The following is a 16,424-nucleotide window of genomic DNA, read 5'->3' as shown; positions in this document are numbered from 1 at the left end:
AATTTTGGAGATTAATCCTTTGTCGGTTGCTTCATTTGCAACTATTTTCTCCCATTCTGAGGGTTGTCTTTTGGTCTTGTTTATGGTATCCTTTGCTGTGCAAAAGCTTTTAAGTTTCATTAGGTCCCATTTGTTTATTTTTGTTTTTATTTCCATTTCTCTAGGAGATGGGTCAAAAAGGATCTTGCTGTGATTTATGTCATAGAATGTTCTGCCTCTGTTTCCCTCTGAGAGTTTGTTAGTGTCTGGCCTTACATTTAGGTCTTTAACCCATTTTTAGTTTATTTTTGTGTATGGTTTTAGGGAGTGTTCTAATTTCATACTTTTACATGTACCTGTCCAGTTTTCCCAGTACCACTTATTGAAGAGGCTGTCTTTTCTCCACTGTATATTCTTGCCTCCTTTATCAAAGATAAGGTGACCATATGTGTGTGGGTTTATCTCTGGGCTTTCTATCCTGTTCCATTGATCTATATTTCTGTTTTTGTGCAGTAATTTCTTAAAGGAAAATTTTATCCAGAGTCTAACTTGAGCTGCCATAATTATATTTCTTACTACAGGAGGAATTGGATTTCTCCCAGTTTCTTTGGCTGGCTTTGGGGATGGTAGAGAAGACCTGAAGAGTGACTCTTAAACAGTGATTCTCAACCTTTTGTCTTCCCCAGCACACTCTGGGAATGGTTCAAACTTAATCATAGCAGTGCCCCTCAGTGTAAAGTGGGGATAACCTCCCTCCTTATTGTCTGTCCCATGGTGATTTGATGTCTACTCCTTCCTCTGCTGTGAATTACTGCTCTACAGCTTGGTGCCTCTGCTGGGTAATACTACTTCTCAGTCTGGGATTGTCTGTGTGTTACCTGTTTTTCAGAGGAACTTCTTTTTATCCATGCTGCCATTTCTATTACCTATTAGTTGAACATCACCAGTAATTTTTAATTATGATTTTTCTTCTCTCTGACTTATTAAGGAATAGAATGTTGCCTCATAGCTTTCTTCTCCTTCTTGTTCCTGAACAGTTCAGAGTTTTCTGGAGAAACAGTATAATTAGGCTCCTTTCTATGCCTTCTTTTTCTTTTTTCATTTAGGCCTACAAAGAATTGCTTTAAAAGGTTGGTTCCTGGCAGCCTGAATCAGATTCACCCTGATGGCTTTCTTAACAGGCAGACTCCTTGGTTCCAGTCCAGACCTACAGGGGCAGGTGGGCGTGTCCCACTTCCCTTCTCTTCTCCTTTACTTTTAAGCTTACCTCTGCTGTTGACATAGATCTACCTTTAGTAGCTGACCCTGAGCAGGAGGGAGGGAAGGAGGGAGAGAGGAGGGTTTCAAAGTCCAGGAAATCTCTTGAACTGTGGAAATAAGTTTTACAAAAGGAAGTCAAGGGCAACTTATTCTATGAAACTTTGCTTCACATCCCTATCTCCTAATCTGTGTAACAGAGAAAGAGATTAAAATGACCCTACCTTTGCCAGCTGTCTCTTGGTTACAAGTAATAGAAACCTGCTTCTAATGAGCTTAAGCAGAAAAGAGTTTATTACCAAGGACCGGGGCCCTTTCAAAGATGCAAGGGACAAAGTGTGATCGAGTCTCCTAAAGGCCTTGAACCAAAAATTGGAAAACTGAGGACTTGAGGAAGTCATTTTCTCAGTTTCTCTCTTTCAGGGGTTTCATGATCATCCATTTTTGCCCCTTCTCTGTTTGTCTGAGTTGCTATTTCCTCTCAGCAGACCAGATTTCCCTGCTTCTTCACTGAAGGTGGAAGATGACAGCTCCACAATTCATTTACCGTTAGTTTTAGCTTGTGAGGAGGGAAGAGTGTACGGAGAGAACAGGTTCCCAACTGCCAGAGGGTGAGTGGCAGAAGAAGAGCAGCCAGGAGTAAAAGCTTCATTTGTAAATCGGTCGCAGCAGCGTCCATGGTTATGTTGTTTGAATATCAAATGGAAGCAAGTTTTCAGGTCCTAGAACTATTTTTATGGCCTTTGGCCATATTATTTGGGTAATATGGGTGTGCTTGTCTTTCTTTGCAATTCCAAGCATTTTTTCTCCTCCTCCTTATTGAAAGTGATTTTTGACAGCTCAAACAAGCCTGTACTTAGAATGTGGCACTCCTTGCTTGTGAGTTGGGAGAAGCGGCTGCCTCAGCTGCCGCCCTCGCTGAGCACCCTGAGGACAGCTAGTACGCTCAGCATTTTCTAGATCGGTTTAGGGAAATTGCCTGGGGAACTTTAGGTGTGATTTACATGTTTGGGTTTTTTAAAAATGTAACCAGATACAGTCATCCTTGTCTAACCTTGAGTTACTTTTACAGACAAGTCTTTTAGTGTCTGTGGACTTCCTGTCCTATACTTTTTATTCTCTATAAGCAGGAGAGAGAATCATTCTCTCAGCACTGCATTACTGCTTCCAAACATGTTTGAGAATAGTGGCAGGTGTTAGGGGGAAAGGAGCTGAGAAGAGCGAGAGTCAGCAATGCCAAGTCAGACAATCAGGAAGGATTTGAACATTTGAGTGAGGACCCGAGTCAATGAAATGCCTGTGGTATGCATTTTATCTGTCACAAAATGAAATGTATGTCCAAGTTCTTTGGGGAAGTCCTAACAAGTTCCTAGTTAGGAACTAGGAACTAGGTTAGACAAGGATGACTGTATCTGGTTAAATTTTTAAAAAACCCAAACATGTAAATCACACCTAAAGTTCCCCAGGCAATTTCCCTAAACCGATCTAGAAAATGCTGAGCGTACTAGCTGTCCTCAGGGTGCTCAGCGAGGGCGGCAGCTGAGGCAGCCGCTTCTCCCAACTCACAAGCAAGGAGTGCCACATTCTAAGTACAGGCTTGTTTGAGCTGTCAAAAATCACTTTCAATAAGGAGGAGGAGAAAAAATGCTTGGAATTGCAAAGAAAGACTAGCACACCCATAGCAAGAAATAGTCAATGGAAATTAATTGTATAGGAATTATTATTACTAATTGAACATGAGGGAAATGTCATTTATATTTCCTTCATTTTGTGTGCTGTTCCCCATGGACCCTGCCCACCATGACACTTTGATCCTCTAAAAGTTTTTTCTCTTCAAAGTGTGTTTCTCATTTCTGAAAAGTCCACAGATATTTTTTAGGAATATCACAGTCTTGTTTGGGGAGGGAAAACTACATTGTCAATACATAATTTATTTGTAGACTTTACATATAAACACACTTTGTGTCTATTTCCTAATCAGGTTTGGCGATCACCAGACTCCTTGAGAAACAACCTACTTCAGCCCTTCCCCCAAGCCACAAATGTGTGGTTGCCATTAGAAACTAGTTTTTGTTAAAGTATATTTTATCATTACACAAATATATTGTGAGTACCATAACCTTTGTAAGAATTTGAAGACGTGACTAGCTACAAGCAGTTTTTGAGAAAATTAAATGTTCCCAAGTGGTGATTGTTGTTATGTAGTGTCTTTATTTTGAGGGGGGGTGGGCGTGGAGTAGCCATATAGAATATCTTAGTAACGTTTGCTAAATTAGGGAGGAAAAGCAAGCAAAAACCCCTTTATTAGCCATTTTCCCCATTCCTGCAAGAAGATGATGTGGGATTATATAGGTGAAGAAGAACATGGGATGCAAGAATAGGGGAAGGAAGAGGGACAGGAAGGAGGCAGGTGTCTCTGAGTTGGCTTTCTCGCTGCACTTCTACACACAAGCATGCACCGTCCGTTAGGTCAACCTGTGTGTTCCAGGAGAGATTAAGGAAAAGAAATTGTATTGGCCCTTTTTATTTTTATAATTTAGCTCGTGGTATTTATTATGGGCTTAAAAAAAACTTTCTGAAATATATATATGTATACATATATGCATATATATATAAAATTATACTTAAATATGCAACTCGTGAATGTTCAAAATTGTAACCATGTAACAAGCTTTCGGATCAAGAAACAGAACATTACCAGCACCCTACAATCCCTTCATACCCTTTTTCAATCCTCTATCCCCTCGCCTAAAACCACTCTTCTGACTTCTAACAGCATAGTTTTTCCTTTTGCAGTCTTTAAGGAAACTTATGTGTGTGTTAAGATAAGTGGTATAATAAAATGAATAGGTAAGGGAAAAGAGAACAGCAGTAATCAAAACTGTTTTAGAAGGGAGGTGTCCAGTTGCTGGTTTGATTTTGAATGAAAAATTCTCTCTCAGTCTACTCATTTGAGTGTCATTTAATTTAGATGCTAGTTCTTTTAAAATGCTGCCTGGATGATTAAGGCAATAGTTTAGCTGTTGATACCCAGCAGTTTTCTTTTTTAACTGAGGAAATGGTAATATAGATTTTGACGGAGGAAATTCTCAGGTCGCTTGTGGAGAAGGCCATTTTGTTGGAGGTTTTAGACAGTAGAGGACAGTATGAAGGCACCATGTCTCATCGCAGTTGGATTCAGGAGGAAAAGTAAGGCGATTTGATTAATTTGTATTGATACTTTTGCCTGAAGAAAATCATCTTGCTTTGCACACAAATCAAATTTCTGAAAAGGAAATATAGCTTGTGGGACTTTGGGCAATTTACTTAACTTCTTTGGGTCTCAGTTTTTGTATCTGTAAAATGAGTTAATATTGAATACGTAAAAGTGTGTAGAACATAATAAGCCCTATACAGGTATTAGCTTAAAACAACAACAGTCACAAAAAGTGTCTGTCTATTTAAGTCTTAGAGGTAAAAAAATATCGAGTCTGCCTTCCTTTTTACTTTACCCTCATTCCTATTCACCAGTTAACTATAAAAATTATTAAAGTAATAAGTGTAATAGTTGAAATAAGTAGTAGTTTAAAAGTAAAAATTGTAGTCGTTCCCTGCCCATCCCTAAGGTTTGATCTCTACTTTTAATGCTTAGCTGTTTCTTTGGCGTTTGCCTCATCTGTCTAAAACACAGATGCTGGGCCCCACCCCAGAGGTTCTGATTCAGTTGATCTGGGGTGGGGCTCAAGAAGTTACATTTCTAACAAGTTTCCTGATTATGCTTGTGCTGCTGGTTTGGGAACCACATTGCTCTAGTCCCCAAATCTCATTGACTCATAAAATGTCAAAGGTGTTTATAGGGGGGGTTGACTCAACAGCTGAAATCAAGTAATGAGCAGATCAGTCATTGAGTGGCTTGATATTAAGTATAGGATAAAGTTCAAACTTTTTTTAGAACTCACCATCTAGCTCCATCCACTTTTCCATTTCTCGCTCATCTCAATACGCCTTGTACATTTTAGCATTACTGAACATAGAAATTTTTAAAAATGTGCAGTGGTGCCTCATCAGTGGCTTTTGATATGCTCTTCTCTCTTCCTAGAATTCCTGCCCTCATTTGGCTGCCTGCGATACCTTCATTCCCTTGTTGCTTCTCCATTTCTGCAGAGGTAGATGTTTCTTCCTCCCATGTGCTCTCAAAGAGCCTGTATTTGCTTCTGTCAGAATACAGATCACACTGTATTTTAACTGTCTACTTGACTGTCTTTCTTCTTTCTAGCTTATAAGCTTCTTGGCAAGAGGGACTTGGTTTTTACATTTTGTTTATTACTGGCTTGGTATGGTTATTGGCATATAATATGAGCTAAAATAAATGTTTGACTAAATTAAGACAGAAGAAATTGGATGATTTGGAGACCCCAGAGTTGTGACTGCTTGTATGTAGTTTTATTATCCTTAATTTCAAGAAGCAAATTTTCATAAGCAGCAGTATACACTTTCTTAACACATATGATGCTTCTGGATTTGTCAGGACCTGGTACACTTCACATGCGGGTCTGGAGTCTTAGGTATCTTGGGCCCCTTTTAGTTAACAATCACTGAACTAGTTTAGGATAGTGGGAGCCCATGGGTTCTAACAATCACTCAGTTCCAAAATGATGAGCATTTTTGTCGTTTTCGTGACTTATGTCCATCTTTCTGAATCTGGCCTTTCAAGGGCCAGCTGAAATGCTGCCCCTGCAGCAAGCCTTCCTTGATTACACCAGGAAGATCGTTCTCTTCTCTGAAGACGTTATACCACTTATTCCCTGGCATATTCTGTTTTATTTGTACTTATTTATATTAATGTTTTATCTTCCGCCCTAGATTGTTTATTCCGTGAGGACAGTGAAATTTGAGAGCAAGCTTGGGCAAGGATTTTAAAACTATGCTACGATGGTTTGACTTTTACTAGTAGTTAGGAAAGAGTCATTGAAGCTTATGTTCAAAAGAAGAAAAAGAGGAAAAAAATAAGAGAATTATTATAAATGTGTCTTAGAAGTATAATCAGTAGTAATGCAGAAAGGTTGGGTGGAATGCATAGAGAACAAAAAAAATGCTCTGTGGTTTAGATTAAAGGAGATAATAGAAAGGGAGCTTGAGGGGAAAGAACAGACATTTTAGAAGTTCAGTTTGCTTCCTTGGTGACAGATTAGAAGAGCGAGATAGAGAACACACAGTGAAACTGAGGACATTGATTAGAATGCTTTTGGTTGCAGTAAGAGAAAACCTATCTTGAACTAGCTTAAGCAATAAAGAAGATTTATTGACTTAGGTAACAGGAAAGTTACCTAAGTGCACTGCAACAGTCTCTCCACAATTCTCTTAGCACTGCCATCCAACTTCAAGATTCTACTTGTATAAACCATATTTCTCCCGAGGAAGAAGTTGTACCTGGGTTCAGAGTTCTAAGCCAGATCTTGAGCTTCCTGCTGACTGGACTCATCTCTGTCCAAACTCTGGCTGTTGTAATTCTAAAACAACTGGTTACTGAACAAAATGCTGTGGAGGTGGAGTTGAGGTCAAGTGTTCTTCAGCCACAAAGCTGCTGCATAATGGGGAGGTATTGTTGGGGGAGATAAGCACAATATCCCCGAAGGTTTCTGTGGTAGGAGATAATGTTAACTGGAATAGGAAACAGGAAGAGGTATAGGTTTGAGAGAGAAAATACTAATGAACATGATTTTGTAGGGGTCAGGGATGATATCAAGCAAGAGGAGCATTTCTGCATGATGGAGCAGCATCATGAAGGCCTCTGAAGAGGGAAGCAACTGAGCTTGTTCTAGGAAGTGAACATTGTTCTAGGAGCAGCGCATTGGGGCTGGCTTCTAATGAGGGGAAGACTGGATAAGATGAGGTTGGAGAGGGAGACCCATGTTTTTTGGGTCATGGTAAGGACTTTGGATTCTAAATGCTATGGGAAATCATTGAAAGGTTTTGACTAGTCAGGTGACATGATCCAATAGAGATTCTGGAAAGATAATTCTTGTTGTTTTATGGAAATTGACATAGATGAGATTGCTATGGATGCGAGAAGAATAGTAAAAGGCAGTTGCACTAATCCTGGCTTGAACTAGACTGGGCTATAGGGCAGAAATGAAGGGCAGTAATAGACTAAAGAAATATTTTGCCACTAGAGTTGATTGCTTCTTATGATAGAGTAGATTTAAAAGTTAAAGGAAAATATTACTCAGCCATAAAAAGAAACGAAACTGAGTTATATGTAGTGAGGTGGATGGACCTGGAGTCTGTCATACAGAGTGAAGTAAGTCAGAAGGAGAAAAACAAATACCGTATGCTAACACATATATATGGACTCTAAGAAAAAATGTCATGAAGAGCCTAGGGGTAGGACGGGAATAAAACACAGACCTACTAGAGCATGGCCTTGAGGATATGGGGAGGGGGAAGGGTAAGCTGGGACGAAGTGAGAGAGTGGCATGGACATATATACACTACCAAACTACCAAACGTAGGGTGGATAGCTAGTGGGAAGCAGCCACATGGCACAGGGAGATCAGCTAGGTGGTTTGTGACCACCTAGAGGGGTGGGATAGGGAGGGTGGGAGGGAGGGAGACGCAAGAGGGAAGAGATACGGGAACATATGTATATGTATAACTGATTCACTTTGTTGTAAAGCAGAAACTAACACACCATTGTAAAGCAATTATACTCCAATAAAGATGTTAAAAAAAAAACTCTTTGCTAATTCTATTAAAGTATAAATGACCTCAAAAAAAAAAAAAAGAGGTAAAGGAGTCAAAAGAGTTGAAGACTCCTAGTTTTCAGGCCTGAACTGGTATTTGAATGACATAATAAGGGGAAAACTGGAAGAGGAAGAAGTTTGAGAGGGAAATCACTTTTGCGAATGCAAAGTTTGAGATACCTAATAGGATTTCAAGAGATAGGTCAGGTAGCTGGCTAAATGAGTCCAGAGCTCATGCAGAAGAGAGCTAGGGCTGGAGACGTAAAGCTGGCGTTCTCAGAATGGGCGATAAGATGTAGGCCTTAGGATATATAGTGCACAGAGGAATGAGGGTATCCTCAATAGTCTCTGGAGCTCAGCCATTTATTTCATCTGTAGTTTTGAAATTCAGTCTATTTTATATATTGACTTGATTTTGTTAAGCAGTTGACCATGTTAATGCTTTAATAATTTTTGAATTTTTTCTTACATTTTTGGCATATCTTGAGCATCAGGATTGAAATAATAATAAAGCTTATGCCTTTCATGCTTTACTTTAAAAAAAATCGGCTTAGGTTTTGAGAACATTTACTGAAATTGCATTTTATTCTTTCTCTTCTCCAGGCTGACTTCTCTAAACTTTTCTGCCTACATGTACATTTTTGCTGAAACCTGTAGACTTGTTTTTTAAAAAATAATTATTTTGAATATGTAGTATATGGGGATGAAACAAAATTCCAAAGATATAGAAGGATCTTCCTGCCCTAGGTCTAAGCCAACCAGTTACCTTTCCCCAAAATAAGCCATGTTCCAAGTTCTTGTAATTCATTCCATATCCGTTCATATAAGAGTAAGTTGAGTGGTATTCTGCTCCACGGGCATATCATAATTTATTTACCAGTTCCCCATTGTAGACTGTTTTTTGCTGATTTCTACCATACTGGAAAAAATTCTTCAAAAAATATCACTGTAAATAATATCATTTTCCAGAGGTATGAATATATCAGAACAAATTTCTAGAAGTGTAACTGGTGGGTCATAGAGTTTATGCATTGTAAATTTTGATAGATATTGCCAAACTGTTCTTCCTCCAGAGGTTTTACCATTGTACTTTCTCACTAGCAATAGTTGAAAGTGCCTTTTCCCATCACTTATGCCAGCACAGTGAGTTACCATCTCCTTGATCTTTGGTGCCAATCTGAGAGATGAAAAATGAATATCTCATTTGAGCCCTGTAGAATTCAGGTAATACAGAGTGGTTTCGATTGGATTTTATTGAATGAGTGAAATGACTATTCTATGATTGTCAGTATATATATATATTTCATACAATTTCCTTTTCTTCTTTTTTTAAAACCACAGCAGTTTGTTTCTAAGTGGCTGGAGAACATTGTTTAATTGCCGTATTTTAAGCCATATGTTATAATACAGATGTTTAATTTTCAGAGTTTGAAATCACTAAATATTAATTTACAGGTTTTATCTGAGAGAACTGATATTGAACTTTGGGTTTGTGCCAACGTTATTCGTCTCTTTAATGATGATAACACAATTCCCTTCATTATACGTTATCGAAAAGAGCTTATTAATAACCTTGATGCTGATTCCTTGAGAGAAGTTCAACAAACTCTAGAGGAGCTACGGTAAGAAATCTGGGAAGGAATGAGCTTTGTGTAAGGGGAAAGAGGGTGTGTGAGCCAATGAGGCGAAACAGTGAGGAAGTGAGTGATAGTATCTTTCGACAGTTCCAATATTTTGTTTGTTCATGCATAGCTTGGGCATGTATCTGCAAAAGGTGGTTTGCATCATTAAGAGTCTGTGCCTATGAGTTTGAATGTCATCTTCTCTCACAGAAATGATTTTGCATAATGGCAAAATTAGAACTCACAGCAGGTAACTCAGAAAAATACATTTCAGTCTAAATCTTCAATAGCTTACATAAAACTGTCCTCTTAATACTGTGAAGTCCCTAAATGGAAAGTTCTTCGGCTGTATAGAGTTTGGTAGGAAATATGTATATTTCCTTTATCTATTCTTTTATAGGGCATGGTAATTTAATGTTAGTGGATTGTGAGTTTTGTATGGTTATAGAATGGAAAGCACTCTTTAAAAAAATTATTCCTCTGGATTTATTGTAATAACTCAGAAATAAGCATATAAAGACTATAAAACTAACTATTATGCAGTAGAGTTTATTAAAACAGTCTTTACCATTCATTTATTTATTGCATGTCTCCTACATGCCAAGTGCCGTGTTGTTGCTATGTGTGTTCTTCAACAAGGATATGATTTAAATTGGGTATAATCTTACCATCAAGCCATTCTAAAAGCACTAAGTGTTATTTTTAGAACAAGCCTAATAAGCCTCTGTGATTTTGGAGGAACTTGCCTCTCACTAACATTTCTACCCCTTTTGTTGAATTTCTTTTAGTGCCAGGAAGATTTCAATGCTAATATGTGGAAAGTTATATTTCATCAAGAGGCAAAATCAATTAGCCAACTCAGAAATATAAATGACTAGTTATTCAAGTGGTTTCAGATTCAGATCACCCAGGGCCAGGCTAGTATAATCAAGCACAGAGGGACGCAAACTGGAGATCAGAAGTCCTGTCTAAGAGGGGCAGCTGCTACTCATCTCCATTAGATTATAACATGTGGGGTTCTCTACCCAGATTGCTGTATCTTCCTATTTTTGAAAAACTGATAATCTGAATTTTTAGGTAAAAAAATTTTGAGGTCAAACAAAATCATCTACAGGCCACATCTAGAAGTCCAGCAATTTGCAAATTTGGAAGTAAGCTTTCTGTTTGGTTGAAGGCAAAGTAATGAAGAAAATCTTAAGGGTTTTGGGATCTGAAATTGGAGAAAGTGTCACAAACAAGCAAGAATAGTTTACTTAAAAAAATTAAAGGTATTCTACCAATTTTTGATTGGGTGGGGGACAAATAGGAGCTTTATGTCAAGATTAACATTATTATTTTCTTTTTCTCTATAAACACACTTTAGCTGAAACAGAGTTCATTCTTTGGGTATCTATTAATAGAGGAATACATTAAATATTAGTATAGGACTATTTCTCCAAGTAAGTGGTGGCATTGACTAAGACTTAGAAGATTTTTTTATATCATACCGAGATTTCTTTTTGTTAATGAGGTATGGTCTCTGTTTTTCTTGAGCTCAGCTTTTTCTATAACTAGAGCATTGGTTTTCACCCTGTTAATTGCTACTCATAAATGAGTAGTGAAACTAATTTTAAGTAGGTCATTACCACTTTAACAAAAATGAAATAGAGAATAGAAAATATGAGTACAGTTTCTGTGGTAAAGGTAAATATTGTTTCATGAAACTATCATATGTTTATATAACTATTAAATATGAAATTACATATGTGTATATACTGGGTTGCAAGGTAAAATATATTTCTTACTGAGGGTCACTTAAAAAAGTGAATTAAAAAATGATTATGATTATGGATAGTAAGAAACTTCCTGTATTTTCTCTAAAGATGCCTTTCCTCTCCCTTATATGCAAGCCAGTAGTAGGTCATTGGCCTTTTGTCGAAATGACCCTGGTAGGCTTCAGCGACTGAAAACAGTCTTGGGCTACCAGGAATGTAAGAGACACAGAGTTGTGATCTAAGGACTGCATATTCTTCCTCATTAACTTATAATCTTCTGCCTTTCTTTTTTTTCTTAAGTAGATTTAGTTTTCTTTTCCATCAGTCATTTTTAGTAATTTATATTATCATCTCTCTAACTTTTGCCCATCATTTTAGCAATACCATTATTAGGCAGAAATTATAAATTGTAACAGGTAATGAAATAGGATGAAAGGCTGTAATAATAATACATTAAAGTATCAAGGTTTTGAAAATCAAGGAGAGACTGAAATACTGTTTCAGCTTGAAGGAGACTGTAGACACATAGCAATTACATAAAACCCATTCTTAGCTGAATTCACTATCAAGGACATGTATAGGAACAATTGGTGAGATTTAAATGAGATCTGAGGGTTAGAATATATCAATATTATATCAATGTTAATATCAATTTTAATTACCTGCTTTTGCTGGTTATAGGAGAAGATTCTTGTTTATAGAAAATACATACTAAAGTACTTGGGGATGATGGTAACTTATTCTCAAATGGTTCAGAGGGGGAAAAAAGTTCTTTTTACCTTACCTAAAGTTTGATATAGCTTCAAAAAGAAAGTTTTAACATATAGGTCTTGTATATTATAAAAGTTTCTATTTTCAGGGCTGTTGCAAAGAAGGCTTATAACACAATACAAAAAATTAAGAAGGAGGGGAAGATGTCTGAGTGCTTGTTAAAAGCCTTGCTGAACTGTAAAACTTTTGAAGAACTAGAACATGTGGTAAGGAATCCTTTTTATCTTTTAATGTAATACTTACCTGAGTATATTATGATTTGGGTCTTATAGTTAAAGAGCTGGAAATAAAAAGCTAAAGTCATCAGCCACCATCATTATTTAATTCAACAAAATAGTCTTTATTCAGTAAATATCTATTAAGCGCTTTTTTGTGATAGGCACTTGGATTTATTGGGTTGGCCAAAAGGTTCGATTGGTTTTTCCCATAAGATGGCTCTAGTAGCACTTTATATCAATGTTAATATCAATTTTAATTACCTGCTTTTGCTGGTTATAGGAGAAGATTCTTGTTTATAGAAAATACATACTAAAGTACTTGGGGATGATGGTAACTTATTCTCAAATGGTTCAGAGGGGGAAAAAAGTTCTTTTTACCTTACCTAAAGTTTGATATAGCTTCAAAAAGAAAGTTTTAACATATAGGTCTTGTATATTATAAAAGTTTCTATTTTCAGGGCTGTTGCAAAGAAGGCTTATAACACAATACAAAAAATTAAGAAGGAGGGGAAGATGTCTGAGTGCTTGTTAAAAGCCTTGCTGAACTGTAAAACTTTTGAAGAACTAGAACATGTGGTAAGGAATCCTTTTTATCTTTTAATGTAATACTTACCTGAGTATATTATGATTTGGGTCTTATAGTTAAAGAGCTGGAAATAAAAAGCTAAAGTCATCAGCCACCATCATTATTTAATTCAACAAAATAGTCTTTATTCAGTAAATATCTATTAAGCGCTTTTTTGTGATAGGCACTTGGATTTATTGGGTTGGCCAAAAGGTTCGATTGGTTTTTCCCATAAGATGGCTCTAGTAGCACTTAGTTGTCTTTAACTTCATTCAAAACAATTTTGTTAGATTGTATGTGATATCTGTCATATCAGCGTGCATTTAAAAAAAGGACTTATCAAAATTGGTGAATTTTTGTGTAGCCATTTTAATATTAAAGATGGAAGGAAAAAAGCAACATTTTCAGCATATTATTTCAAGAAAGGTAAAAATGCAACTGAAATGCAAAAAAAGATTTGTGCAAAAAAAGGTTTGTGCAGCATATGGAGAAGATGCTGTGACTGATCAAACATGTCAAAAGTGGTTTGCGAAGTTTCGTGCTAGAAATTTCTCGCTGGACAATGCTCCACAGTTGGGTAGACCAGTTGAAGTTGATAGCGATGAAATCGAGGCATTCATTGAGAATAGTGAACATTATACCACGCGGGAGATAGCCAACATACTCAAAATATCCAAATCAAGCGTTGAAAATTATTTGCACCACCTTGGTTATGTTAATTGCTTTGATGTTTGGGTTCCACATAAGTTAAGCGAAAAAAACCTTCTTGACCGCACTTCCACATGCGATTCTCTACTTAAACGTAATGAAAACGTTCTGTTTTTAAAACAAATTGTGACGGGCAATGAAAAGTGGTTACCGTACAACAATGTGGAATGGAAGAGATCGTGGGGCAAGTGAAATGAACCACCACCAACCACACCAAAGGCTGGTCTTCATCCAAAGAAGGTGATGTATATATGGTGGGATTGGAAGAGAGTCCTCTATTATGAGCTCCTCTGGAAAATCAAATGGTTAATTCCAACAAGTGATGCTCCCAATTAGACCAACTGAAAGCAGCAGTCGGCGAAAAGCGTCTGGAATTAGTCAACAGAAAACGCATAATCTTTCATCAGGACAATGCAAGACCGCATGTTTCTTTGATGACCAGGCAAAAACTTTTAGTTTAGCTGGGAAGTTCTGATTCATCTGCCATATTCGCCAGACATTGCACCTTCGGATTTCCTTTTATTTCAGTCTTCACAAGATTCTCTTAATGGAAAAAATTCAATTCCCTGGAAGACTGTAAAAGGCACCTGGAACAGTTCTTTGCCCAAAAAGATAAAAAGTTTTGGGAAGATGGAATTATGAAGTTGCCTGAAAAATGGCAGAAGGTAGTGGAACAAAAGGGTGAATACGTTGTTCAATAAAGTTCTTGGTGAAAATGAAAAATGTCTTTTATTTTTACTTAAAACCGAAGGCACTTTTTGGCCAACCCAATACAAAGATGACTAATACATAGTCCTTGTCTTCAAGGAATTCCCAGTCGAGTGGGGGAAAAAGGAGAATAGGTAACAGAAGCGTAAGCTTAAGGGAGAGTGTGCTGAGCTGGAGACATAGATGTGAGTGTCTGCAGCATGTAATTGGTATTTGGAACCATGAAAATGGAAGATTTCACTCAAGGAGAGATGATGGGGTAAGCAGGTCAGGATAGACCATTGAGGAACACTAACTTTTGAAGCATGGGTGGAGGAAGGGAGAGCCTAAGAAGGAGACATGGAAAGAATAGAGAAGTATGAAGAGAATCAGGAGATGATGATACCCATAAAAGATTAAGGAAGAGAGTCATAGAAGGAAGTAATGATCAGTGGTTAAGTAATTAAATGTAGCAGGGAGTTCTGGCAAGATAAGGACTGAAAAATGTATATTTGGTAATTAGGGGGTCATTGTGGATCTTTGTGATACCACTTTCAGCAAGGTGTGTGGAAAGAGAAGCCAGGGGGCAGTGGGTTGAGGAGTGAATGTGGACTGAGAAGTAGAAGCATTGTGTGAGGACATCTTTTAGAGGAGCTTGCTTGAGTTGAGGACTTGCAGTCTTGGCAGTCCAAGCACTGAGTTTGTGGGATGACTGAATCCAAGCAGATAGCTAACTGTAAGCATGTAGAGAAGTATAAAGAGTCTGATAAGGAACAACTGTTTTCATACAACTTGTATTCTCTGTTAGCATTAATCTTTGAAGGAAAAGGAAAGGGTTGAGAAGAGGATGTCTTTAGCATTCTCACATGTCCTCTAATTTTTTGTCCTAATTTTAACTTTTGCTTTTTAAAACTGGATAATTTGGTATGTTTTCTGACTTTTTTTCCTAGTCAGCACCATATAAAACTGGGAGCAAGGGCACCAAAGCCCAGAGAGCAAAGCAGCTGGGATTAGAAGGAGCAGCCAGGACACTGCTTGAGAATCCAGGGGACCTCAATCTGCTCTCTTACATTAGGCCCAATGTTAAAGGTACCAGCTTTACTTAATAAAGAGGTCGCTCCTGTTTCTTTCTTTTTTTAATTTGAAAACCTAGGTTAAAAAAATTGTTTCATTAAGTAATGATGATACAAAAGGATATTACAGCATATAAAGAGTAAATAATTCTAATAAAACAAATCCCAGTATACCTCCTGCTTAGCCATTCAGCTTTCCTCTTTTGATGAAGTGCCTGTTCTACTCTTTTGCTCATTTTTCTATTGTGTTGTTTCACTTTTTCTTATTACTTTATAAGTATTTTTTAGATATTCTTGCTCAGTTACATGTGCTACAAATCTTTTCTCCCCGCTTGTAACTTCTCTTTTCACTTTCTTTATGCTGTCTTTTGGTAAATAGAAGGTCTTAGTTTTATCATAGTTAATTTATTAATCTTTTCAATTTTGTTAATCTTTTCTTTTTAGATAATTGCTTCTTTTTCTTTTTAAAGAATTTCCTTTATATCCTAGGTTATAAAGATCCTCCTGTATTGTCTTTTAAAATTTTTAGTCTATTTCTGAAAACTTATTTAATTATATAAATCATATCTACTTTTTAAAAAGAACTTCAACAGTTCGGACAGACTTGGATTGTAAAGTGAAGTCCTACTTCCACACTTCTACTCTCCACGAGTAAAGTGTTTGTCTTTTTCTTAAGTGTGTCTTCCTTTCACTTTGTGTGTGTGTGTGCACAGGAGAGAATGAGAGAGGAAGGGAGTAAGGGAGAGATATTTCTAAGAAGAACCCAAGGAAAGTGTCAACTGATATGTGTCAAGGTATATTGGTTTTATTGTCAAAATGAGCCTTGGAGCGAGAGCTTTTTGAGTAAGAGTGGCTTTTTCCAAGGAGTGCTCTGCTAGGATTGAATGGAGAGATTGATGCTCTGGTGATTACTACTCTCATTCTAGTTCCTTTTAGCGTTCCTTCCTTTAGGCTGGGAGAGTGTCTGTAGGGGGCAGTCTCTGACAACAAAATCTACAGGATGTACTAAACTGTAGAGAATCAGCATACCAAAACGTGTGTTTATTTTATATAATCTGGCAAATGTGA

The 16,424-nt window shown here is 37.2% G+C and overlaps 1 protein-coding gene across 1 annotated transcript in view; it reads left to right on the top strand.

The window, feature by feature from the left end:
* Window positions 1-16,424, top strand: part of SRBD1 (S1 RNA binding domain 1) — a 234,013-nt gene that overhangs the window by 15,102 nt on the left and 202,487 nt on the right. The window contains exons 5-7 of the mRNA XM_024118922.3: window positions 9,414-9,580; window positions 12,194-12,311; window positions 15,234-15,372. Coding sequence (XP_023974690.1) covers window positions 9,414-9,580; window positions 12,194-12,311; window positions 15,234-15,372 — 424 coding nt within the window. The remainder of the gene's footprint in view (window positions 1-9,413; window positions 9,581-12,193; window positions 12,312-15,233; window positions 15,373-16,424) is intronic.

The sequence above is a fragment of the Physeter macrocephalus genome, chromosome 12, assembly GCF_002837175.3.
Source record: "Physeter macrocephalus isolate SW-GA chromosome 12, ASM283717v5, whole genome shotgun sequence".
Classification (NCBI taxonomy): Eukaryota; Metazoa; Chordata; class Mammalia; order Artiodactyla; family Physeteridae; genus Physeter; species Physeter macrocephalus.
This window is presented reverse-complemented; position numbering and strand designations above follow the sequence as displayed.